Raw genomic sequence first — 10,753 nt, 5'->3', positions numbered from 1 at the left:
ACATACAGACAGACATACAGACAGACATACAGACAGACATACAGACAGACATACAGACAGACATACAGACAGACATACAGACAGACATACAGACAGACATACAGACAGACATACAGACAGACATACAGACAGACATACAGACAGACATACAGACAGACATACAGACAGACATACAGACAGACATATAGACAGACTTTTAGGGTTTGGAGATGCCTCCTTCTGTCTGTTACATACATTGTCACAAACCTAGTATAACCTTTTTACTCTTTTCGGGTAAGTGTCTAAAAAAAAAAGCTTAAGCTGATCCAAAAAAAAACCTGCAAAACCAACTGATTCAATTGATAAACAAACATGTTTCTGGTACTGAGACTGATTTACGCAGCGCGATCGTTCCTTTTTTAGTTTTGTTATAAGTACTATAATCTTCAAAATATGATGAGGTATTTAAAAGAAATAACTCACAAGTAGGACTGCTTTTATCAGGTCTGCTCAAATGGCTACCATTTGGCCGCTTACCCATAGACTTCAAGCACCGTTGGCTTCATTGCTGTGGATTTTTATCATAATACTAAATAATACATACTATCAGTTACCGATTTAGATTGTCTAGACTTTGCTTGGCACGCTATTTCGATTAATTAGTCAAAAATATGCCCCAGATTCAAGCTATGAAGCCACAGACTCTAATTTGAATTGTCATCAAAGCTTAAGTATTAAAATATTAAAATTTCCCCAATTTTGTTGTTTGACTTGCGAAAAAGGTGAAGCAGCTCGAAAATATTTATACACGCAATTCTTCTCTTTTCTGAGTTTCCGATTCTGGTACGTTTCTTAAGAAATTACCCATAGAGTGGAATGAAATGCAAGAAATTAAACTGTGAATATACATTAATATAAAAGTTAAATAATTACAAATGTTTAGTACTAAAATTGTTGTTTTTTTGCACCGATCCCTCCTATGGCAGATTTATGGAATAGTGGGCCGATATTTAAGAAACTTCTGAGTATCGTATGGCAACCATAAATACAAACTATTCTACAGAAAACTTGTTGATTTACTAAATAAATAAAAGAAAACTTATTAATCCAAGAGCAATTACTGTATCGATCGTTTCTATGACAGCTACATAAAATTGTTAAGTTATATAATGTATCTACAGTTTCATGGCCATATCTGTGTTTCAAATGAAACAAATTTAGCAAAAAAAGATTTATAGATTTAAAAAAAAGTATTTTGTTGCTGCAAGGTGCCTCTTAAAGAAAACAGGACTTCTTAAAAATATCCCTTACGTATCAAAGATGGTCGTGATGGACCACAATTATGATAAATCTTCGGTGAAATTAGTGGAAATGGCATTAAATAACTCCAAATCATCATATTTAATAGAATTATCTGCGAAAGCTGTGTTCTTGCTTTGTTCCGCTCAAGTTGTCTGTCAACCAAAAGTTGCTCCAACCGATCGCCACTTGTGAATGATTTTTTTTTGACGTATTTGTCTGTTTGTTTAACTTTTCGGGGAATTCTTCTTGATCATGCAAAAGCTTGTATTCAGTCGGATGATGATTATTGTTTCTGTGTTCTTGTTTTATTTTTGAAATTACTTACAATGTGTAATCGTCGTTCAATGAAAGGAAAAATCACAAACTACACAAATCAGTGAGGTTTCCGAAATTAAGGAGCGTGAGAGCAGCAGGGAGCGATAGCGGGGGAAAGAGATTTCAAACCACACCGATTCTGAAACTCGTGCATACAGAATTAAAAATCATTTTCATTGTTATGAGTCGTTACAATTTTTGTTGTTCGGGCCAAACTGTAAGACTTTAATCGGCCTTTGGGAAAAATCATAGATTTTCAAATCTACATCTTGAAGCACTCGTAGTTGAGCAAGAAGTTGCAAAGCAGTCTTCTTTGAGGATGTTTTACGGGCTTGATTGGAATTGGAGACCACTGTGCGGTAATGGCCGCGTCAGCAACAGCACACTGACAAATTGGCTGAGTACTCGTATAAACCAGAAGTGCTCCTGCACTCTTTGCATATACATATGTACGAGTCAGTCAGTGAGTCAGTTAGTCAGTTAGTCAGTCAGTCAGTCAGTCAGTTAGTCAGTCAGTCAGTCAATTTATTGGTTAGGGCGGTGTGGCTCGACAAGTTGTTGCTGTTGTTGCTGCGTCGAGTGTTGCTGGCAGCGCCGTCAACGTCAACGTCAGCTTCTGCTTCTGCTTCAACTTCAGCTTCAGCGCCATCGCCATCGCCATAGTTGACGTTTGCTCGCTCCATACAAGCCTCAAAATATTGGGTGGCCGTAGGTTAACTCTGTGCACACGGCATAAGTAACGTTCAGTCTGCCTTTAGAAGTCGATCGTGGCTTAACGCACTCAGTTGGTTGCCGAGATTCCGTGCTGTGCCTAGCCTTGCACCTAAAGTTCACTTTTGGCTTTCAGTTTTCAGTCTCCAGTCTCCAGTCCCAGCTCACTGCAAACGCGAATTGTTGAACTCAGTCTGGAAGTCGTGTTAAACTAATACTTATTTCTAAACAAGATTCGCGTGTGTTACAATTTTTTTTTCCAACTTATTACTATATTTTTTGTTGCGACAATTTTTGCGCCAAAAACTTTAACACGCCAACAACCTACACACCTATCCACACACAATGAAGTTCTACAACATGTGAGTGCCTTTTTTTTTTGTCGTATCCTTTTTTTTACAATATACAGATTATAAATATTGAAGCGGTAACTGCAGTCCAAAAGGAAACCAATTTCTTGAAGTGGTATAATGTTCCTCTATTTTGTTTTTATTTTGGAAATCACGAATTTATAAATGTTTATAAATAGCTTAAAAAAGTAATGTAATGGAATATGAGCATGAACATGTCAATTAATGGTGCACGATTTGTTTTAGAAATCGGCAATATCTGACTGGGAAAACTGTTTTCATTTTAGAATGGAAGGGGATATGGAAAGATCGTTTCTAGCAGTTGCGAATTTTATATTTTTAGAACACGTTCTATTCTTGTATTAATCATGTCAATTATGGCGAGAGGAAAATCGACTTATCGACTTAATTTATTTATATGTGAATATAATATACGTGCTTGCATTTTTGTTAAGTGTGTATGTATGTATGTACAAGTATGTATGGTTGTGGAAACATGTCTTGCAACATTCGCGCTGGCACGACATCTTCGAGAGGTGCAGTTGAAGATGAAGAACGAGGCGGAGGCGGAGGTAGAGAAGAATACCAATTTGAACTTTAACACTCCTTCGAGCTGTGCGCTAAATGTCAAAGTGTTGGCTCCATTGTTGTCGCTGTTGTTGTTGCTGTTGTTGTTGCTGGTGATATTGTGTGTGCTGTGAGACCGGCTTAAAGAAATGGCAAAAGCCAAATGCACATGGTCGTGGCTAATTGACAGCTCATCATTGGCAATTGGCAGTTGGCAGCTGGCGTGCCGTTCAAATTGATTGAAAGAAATGTTTCAAGGTCGTCAGCTGATGGTTGTTGCTGTTGCCGCCGTTGTTGTTGTTGCTGCTGCTGTTTTTCAGCTGCTGTGCGCCAGTCTTCAAGCTACGGCTAACAGCAAATTATTGGATTAATTACGATATGTTGCCGCTGCTGCGGCTGCGGCTGTGACTGCGGCTGCTCGGAGTTGCCTTTTAAATTAACGGTTGCATTTTTAATGCAAACTGACAGACCAGCCACACCAAGCCCCACAACCATACACACACACATATATATATATATATATATATATATATATATATATATATATATATATGTATATATATATTAAGACATGCGTCCGTAGAGACACTCACATCGATTGCAGTTGCTGCAATTGAAATAATATGTTAATCGCCAAGTGTATTGAAATTAATCACAGGCAGAAATAAAAATTGTTTAAGCCACAGCTGCCAGCCACAACAGCACGAGCAGCAGCAGCACCAAAAACAACAACAACAACAACATCAGCAGCAGCAGCCACAGTAACAGCAGTACTGCAAAGCGCCAAGTTGACGGCAAGATCAGGATTTTAATTTAGTTACGGTTTTTTTAATTTTTTTCCTCTTTTTTCGGGGCTTGCCTGCTTGTTGCTGCCTGTCTGTTTGCATGTCTGTCTGTCTGTCTGTCTGACTGTCTGCTTACAGACACACGTTTCATTTTATTTTGCGCACAAATTACTTTATTATGCAATTTTTGTTTTAAATATTTAAATTAACACAGAGTAGAGCACTTTTGAAAAACCAGAATGCCTATCGAACACACACAGACACAGGCACAATTACACACACACACACACACAAACACAAATATATATCATTTATATATTTCATAAATACATCATCTGAACATTGCATTGCCATTTTTTCAAGGGCCACATCATTGGCGCAAAAGTGCGAATTCAAACGAAAATCAAGCGTTCAAATATGCTGTGAATTGCCGTTTGTGTGCTCGCATTTCAAAAGTACCATTCAATGTACATAAGTCAGTTAGTCGGTCAGTCTTAATGGCAACAACAACAATAACAAACACAAAAATGCCTAAACTGTAGCACAAATCAAAAGACTCAAGCAACGAACTTGCTACCTGAACAACAATCGCGTACGGTGGGGCTTTTGCGTGCGTTGAGTGTTCATAAAAAAAAGAGAAGCAAGACTTTCGAAAGACACCCAGTTAAAGGACCAGCATATAATACTAGACGATCCGTAGATATGACAAGCTGTTGAATGGTGGAGGGGCTTATGAAAGGGAGATTTTGTTTAATTGCTTTGCTGAAAAACTAAAAATTGTACGCGTTAGAGCCATTTGTCAAGTAGCTCTGGGAATCCCGAATATCATATAACAATTATGTATATGATTTGATACTCTGACGAGCGATGCGTTAGGTTTCTGAACTTAAAAGGTGGTACAGGCCCCACATTGTTTAGGCCAACTAAAAAGCACGTACTAAAGGCACTGTTATTGGACCTACTTACTGACTTACTTATGCTCGCTTATGCGCTGGCCCCACTAACAGTTACAGCACAAACGACACTAGCGACACAAATGCCACGAATGCCACGCGCATGCGCAAACGTTTCTTGCGTTTCAAAAAGGCCAAAAAGGCATTAAAACGTGCGCAGTTTAAATCGGCTGTTTCGGACTAAATGCATATTTATTTGCCTCGCGCCATAACAATGAAAAGTGCAAGCAGCTGACACTATCACAAGCCCTAGTCATAGTTCTAGGTACAAGTAGTTACGAATTTACGCGACACTATAGACAAATTAATGAGTATTTTTAAAGGATAAGCTAGGAATGTGAAAAAGTTGATAATGAAGATATAGGAAGTGGACTATCGTAAAATGATAAATGGCATAAATTATAAATAGTTTCTGACGCCACACTACTTACCAACTATCTGCTCAACTTTGTGAATATATTATATTTCTCTTTCGATGCGTTTTTAAAGAAAGAACCCAAATGTTAAACTAATTTACAATATAGTGTACTTCGATTTTTGAGAATATGTGCAATATCTAGGAGGAACAAGTGAATCATTGCGCTGGCAACTTAAGGATACTTAACAGTCGGTCTGGCCCCAGATGTTTAGAGAAAAGTTATGTTCTTTCAGTAATTAGATGCAGCGTCAAGAAAATAAAATTATCGCAGAAATTGTGAATGTGTTGTGCACAGTGGGACGATGATCAGATATTTTAATTACTCCTCAAGGCTTGTACTACAAAATATAAAAGAGAGAATATTCCGTTCAGATCTTTTTCAATTTTAATTTATCGCTTTAATTGAATGATATTACATATATGCCGTTGAAAGCTTTTGCTGTAAAATACTTATAAAATAAAGTTTAAGACACTCTCAGAAGTAAATGATAAAATAAAGACTGTTCCAAGGATTGGCAAAATGCTTGCAGATATCGTTGCTGAAGTATGGGGACGGTGCCATTAAATTTGTTCACTGCTATTCTTTGGTAATACTGCTGTTTCAGATAATTTAGTAGCCAGCAGATATGCTTATTGACCTTTTCGGAAACAAAAAGCACGATTAAGGAAATGTGCACTAAAAATATAAAATAAAGGTTAAGTGGACGGGGTGGAAGCCCATTCTCTCTATCTTCACATTAGCAGCCATGACATGACGCCACGAACTATTTTAGCAATGAAAATTGAATGACAAAACCAAAAAATCTCAAAGCAAACAAGGCTGGGGAACATAAAAAACTTGACCATGCGGCCAATGTTGTTGCTGTTGCTGTTGCCGTTTCTGTTTCTGATCACGGCTATGCTGATGGTGATGTTGATGTTGACGTTGATGGCGATGGCGATGGCTATGATGATGATGGCTATGATGATGATGCATTTAAATTAAATTTTATCACAAACAAGCTTGAAGTTCCGCCTCGAGCAGAGCCACTCAAAATTCTATACCAGTCAGTCTTGGCTACTTATGCTATGATGCTTATCACATAAATTTGCAACTAATGTCGGCTTATATAACAGGTTCAACTCATTAGACATCCGAGTAGTTACAAAAAACAAAAAAGCGAAATGAATAAGAAAATGTGCTTATACATGTACGAGTATATAGAGTATATATGCACATACATATGTAAGTATGTTTGTATATAGGGGCTAGAAATGTGTGCGTCTCATTGTGATTGCGATTGTGTCAAATCCAATGGAAACCGGTTGAACGTGGCTGCGGAGGCGGTAGTGGTGGTGGTGGCAGTGGTGGCAGTGGTGGCGGCGGTGGCGTTAGCATGGCAAATGTCATAGACGCGACCACAGGCAACGCTGCCGATGACGACCACAATCTTATGAACAGGGATGGACAAAGGGGCAAGGGCGAGGGCGGTGGCGATGGCGATGGCGAGAGAGACGACACTTGAATTTCGATCAAGAAGTTACAGATTCAAAGCACGAAACACGCACACACCCACAATTGTCTGTAAATCTGAGCGCAACACCAAAAAACACAATTACAACAACAGGCAACGCCTTTCACCTTTCATGTTTGTTGGTTCAGCTTGGGGCTCTTGTTGCATAAGACGCCTGCGATTGAAATGCAAACAGACATGACGCTTTTGACCCTAATCATTGCAAAAATACCAACAGCGAAAAAGAAGGAAAAAATTGGAATGGCAGCAAATCGATTTAAATAAAAACAACAAACGGAAAACAGAGAAAAGATGCAACTGGCCAATACCAACAACAACAACAACAACAACTGTAACAATAACAAACACAGCAACAGGGCTACATACATACATACATACAAGTATGTATGTATGTACGAGTACATGTATAAAAATTTGTACGAGTACATCGGGCTAAAAATAAAATGCGCCATGCAACATTGTTGCCGTTGTGTGCATAAACTTATTTATATGGTCCCAGTCACAAGCAATCACATGTCCATGTCTATGACTTGGCACCGCATGCACTTTTTACCGTTATTAGCCAATTTCATGTGCCGATCATGTGCGCATTTAAATTTATTCTGAACCAACGTTGTGGCGTTAACTGGTTTTAAGGTGTTACTGCTGTTGTTGTTATTAGTTGTACTCTTGTTGTTAATGTTGTTGTTGTTGCTGTTGTTGCTGTTGTTGCTGTTGCTGACGTCGCTTTTTGCATAAGCACCTGTTTTTGTTTGTGTTTCTGTGTTTCTGTTTCCTATGGTGGCGGTGGCTGAAAGGTGAGCCCCGCCGAGCCAAGCAAGCCAATCGGCCAAACAAGCAATCGGCCAAACGGCAATAGTTGCAGCCTAGCCTGGCCTTAGACAATAACATTAACAACAACAACAACAACATTCACATACACACACACACCGACTCTAATTGAAAGAATTTCAAAACTAGTTCCAGTTCGCTGCTTAAGTCTTTTGTTTTGCATTAAAATGAGCAAAATATGGCAAGCTCGCAACAACTGACAAAAAAAAAAAATGATAAATTTAAAATTAGATTAACATTAATATATACATACACACATATGTATATTTTAAAATCGAAAGTGAGTAAACCCGTTTGTCTGACCTTTACACATTAATAATATTGGTTGGAGCATCTTCGCAGCAAAGCGCCGCATTCGCGCATTATCCGACATGACAAACGATCACCGATTCTCGCTTAATGCGGCAAACTTGTCAAACTAGCCATGTGCTTTACACTGGTTATGCCTTACCATGCATTGTATACATGCATACCTACATATGTATATAGTTTTTGTTGTTCTTTTTCTTATTTTTTTTGGAAAGCCATCCAATTAACAAATTCAATAGCAAAAAGCGGAATATCTAATGAGTGCCCAGCAACAGTTTTTATTTGAATTTATTATATGTTAAATATCAGAACATACTCGTCTCTGGTTCATATCAAGAACGGAATTATAATACAAACACAATAATACAAAAACTAATTTTCTCTTTTTGAATACAAATTTCAAATTAGAAGGATAAATAATATAATCACATTTAGAAATATTCTAATTTATTGCACTAATGTCGATAATTAACATATTATCAAGGCAAGTTTAGGGTTTGTTGTTAAATAGTGCCCACGAAAACGACTTAGAGTGTGACCAAAATTCAAAATCTAACGCCTTACTATCGAGTAGGAATATGTCCTTTTATTTTCTAGTCCTAAATAACGAAAATAATTGTGTAATACGAATTTTCGTACTTTCTATCAGCTGATGAAGCAAAATATAAACGGTTTTCAGGGCTGCAACACAGGGGACAGAGCTGCCCACTCGTTAACATAGATTTCACAAAGCGGTTGCCACAAATTAAAAATCTGACGTCGCAAGCAAAATTTTAAGAACTTTAGTCGACTTCAATTGAAATATTTTTAGTGTAACTGTCTTAGAATTATTTAAGTATAATAAAAAAATTTCCGCTGACAGGATTTCGTTTTATGTTATCTAAAATTAATAATAATCATAGTTCGTTTATATATTGCCACTTCATCGTCTGATTCGTTTAGTTACTAACTGTTACATTTCATTAAAGGAATTACATATTTGAACGCAAGATTGTCACAAAGAAAAAATAAAATTCATTTATTTATCAAAATGATGATTGTACACAATCTGTAAACATCTATTAAAGTTAAAGTTAAAAACCAAGTTCCTAGTACTCTTATTAAATGTAATCAAAACAAATAAAGCAACTTATTTTCTGCAGAAGAAGAAAAGTAATTTCAAATCGCTATCACTTAAACGAGCATATTTATCTATCAAAATAGCCTCTACTAAATACATTAATTTTCAAATTATATTACAATTCAAAATATGACCTGATTACACTTTTCTCAATGAATCGATTTGAACTAAACAAATGGTGTCTCCCATTTAGTTTTTTTGTATCCTTTTTTATCCAATATTTAGTTGTTTTTTCTGATTTATTTTCGATAGTCTAATCTAGTAGTATTTAACACATTTTAATTTATTTATCTGTTTCTATTTCAGTTGCCTGCTCTTCATCATCTGCGCACTGAGCTACGGCCTATGTGCTGCCCAGGACGATTCTGCGCCAGGAGGCTCGCCGGCCAAACGAATTGCTGCACTGCGTCGTCCAGTGGGCAAGGCGGCGAAGGCAACCACAACAACTACTCCGGCACCGCTTTCTGATGATGACGGTGAGTTGGGCGACTATAACGATGAACAGGAAGAGGGCGATGAGCCGTCGGCACAAAGCTCTACGACCACAACCAGTACGGAGGCGCCCAAGAAAGTAGGCCCCGTTATACGTCCTTTCCGCTCCAACGATGATTTCCTCAACTCGCTGAAACGTCGCCAGCAGAACGCAAAGAAACATCGCGCCGAGAAGGCCCCCGTGAAGCTCAACAAGAAGACTGAGGACTCCTCCGACGAGCACGAGGAGGCGGCGCCAGCTGCTGCGCCAGCGCCCGCTGCTCCAGCGCCAGGCAAGGGCTACAAGAGCAATGCGGCATGTAAGTCAAGGATCCTATAATACTAAACAACCAATTATAGCTCATTTCCCTTTCCAATGCTAGTGAGTCGTCGCAAGTTGGCCAAACCCGGCAAGCCTGAGCCTGCTGTGGAGGATGCTGCCGCTGAGGAGTCCGAGCAGCAGCAAAAGGAGGAGGCAAAGCCAAAACGTCCCATTGGCCGTTTAGCTTTAAGGAAGCGCAACTAAGGCTTCATACACCCCACGCCCATACCAACACAAACACCCACACCCTAAAACTACTACAGCAAAAACAACAATTTGTAAAAAAAACAGTACCAGCACATTTGTAAAATACTGAACTATATACTATACTTCCTATATACTCAACTTTTTGCTGTGTCGAATTTATAGTTTTTCCTTCACTCACTGCCTGCCACAAGTGCTAACATATCTCTGTCTATATCTACATCTACCTACTTGTATATCTTTATTGCTCATCTACTCCCATTTTTGTTCTCTTCCTCTTCCACTTTCTCTCGCACACCGAATTCCTGAAGTCTCCTGTACTTTCTCCCGTAGTTTTTAGGTCACAAGCAATTGATTTTTTTATATATTGTATGTATAAAATATTTGTAATTTTATTTTTAAACACGCCAACCACAACCACAACACCAACACGCTACAAATCAACCCATTATTTGTATGTATATTTTATTAAATATATACCTATGTTATAAATCTTCATCGAACAAACAATCAAGACAATAAAAGAAATTAATATTATCAAATGTGTTTAAATCGATTTTGAATAAATGGGAAACAGCTCTGTTGTTTAAATATTCTTCGAC

At 38.0% G+C, this 10,753-nt stretch overlaps 1 protein-coding gene across 1 annotated transcript; it reads left to right on the top strand.

The window, feature by feature from the left end:
• Positions 1-2,505: 2,505 nt before the first annotated feature.
• LOC115626915 (nucleolar protein dao-5) lies at positions 2,506-10,590 on the top strand. The gene is made up of 3 exons (XM_030522425.1): positions 2,506-2,669; positions 9,461-9,945; positions 10,009-10,590. The coding sequence occupies exons 1-3, from the start codon at positions 2,653-2,655 to the stop codon at positions 10,149-10,151; spliced, it is 645 nt and encodes a 214-aa protein (XP_030378285.1). The 5' UTR covers positions 2,506-2,652; the 3' UTR covers positions 10,152-10,590.
• The last annotated feature ends 163 nt before the right edge of the window (positions 10,591-10,753 follow it).

The sequence above is a fragment of the Scaptodrosophila lebanonensis genome, unplaced genomic scaffold, assembly GCF_003285725.1.
Source record: "Scaptodrosophila lebanonensis strain 11010-0011.00,11010-0021.00 unplaced genomic scaffold, SlebRS2 tig00000089-arrow-pilon, whole genome shotgun sequence".
In the NCBI taxonomy this organism is placed as follows: domain Eukaryota; kingdom Metazoa; phylum Arthropoda; class Insecta; order Diptera; family Drosophilidae; genus Scaptodrosophila; species Scaptodrosophila lebanonensis.
Note: the sequence above shows the minus strand (reverse complement) of the source record. Positions and strands in the feature narration are given on the sequence as shown.

Excerpts from the sequence above, each read along its gene's own strand:
- LOC115626915 (XM_030522425.1), top strand. Across the intron at positions 9,946-10,008 it reads CTACAAGAGCAATGCGGCAT|TGAGTCGTCGCAAGTTGGCC; the intron begins GTAAGTCAAGGA and ends TTCCAATGCTAG.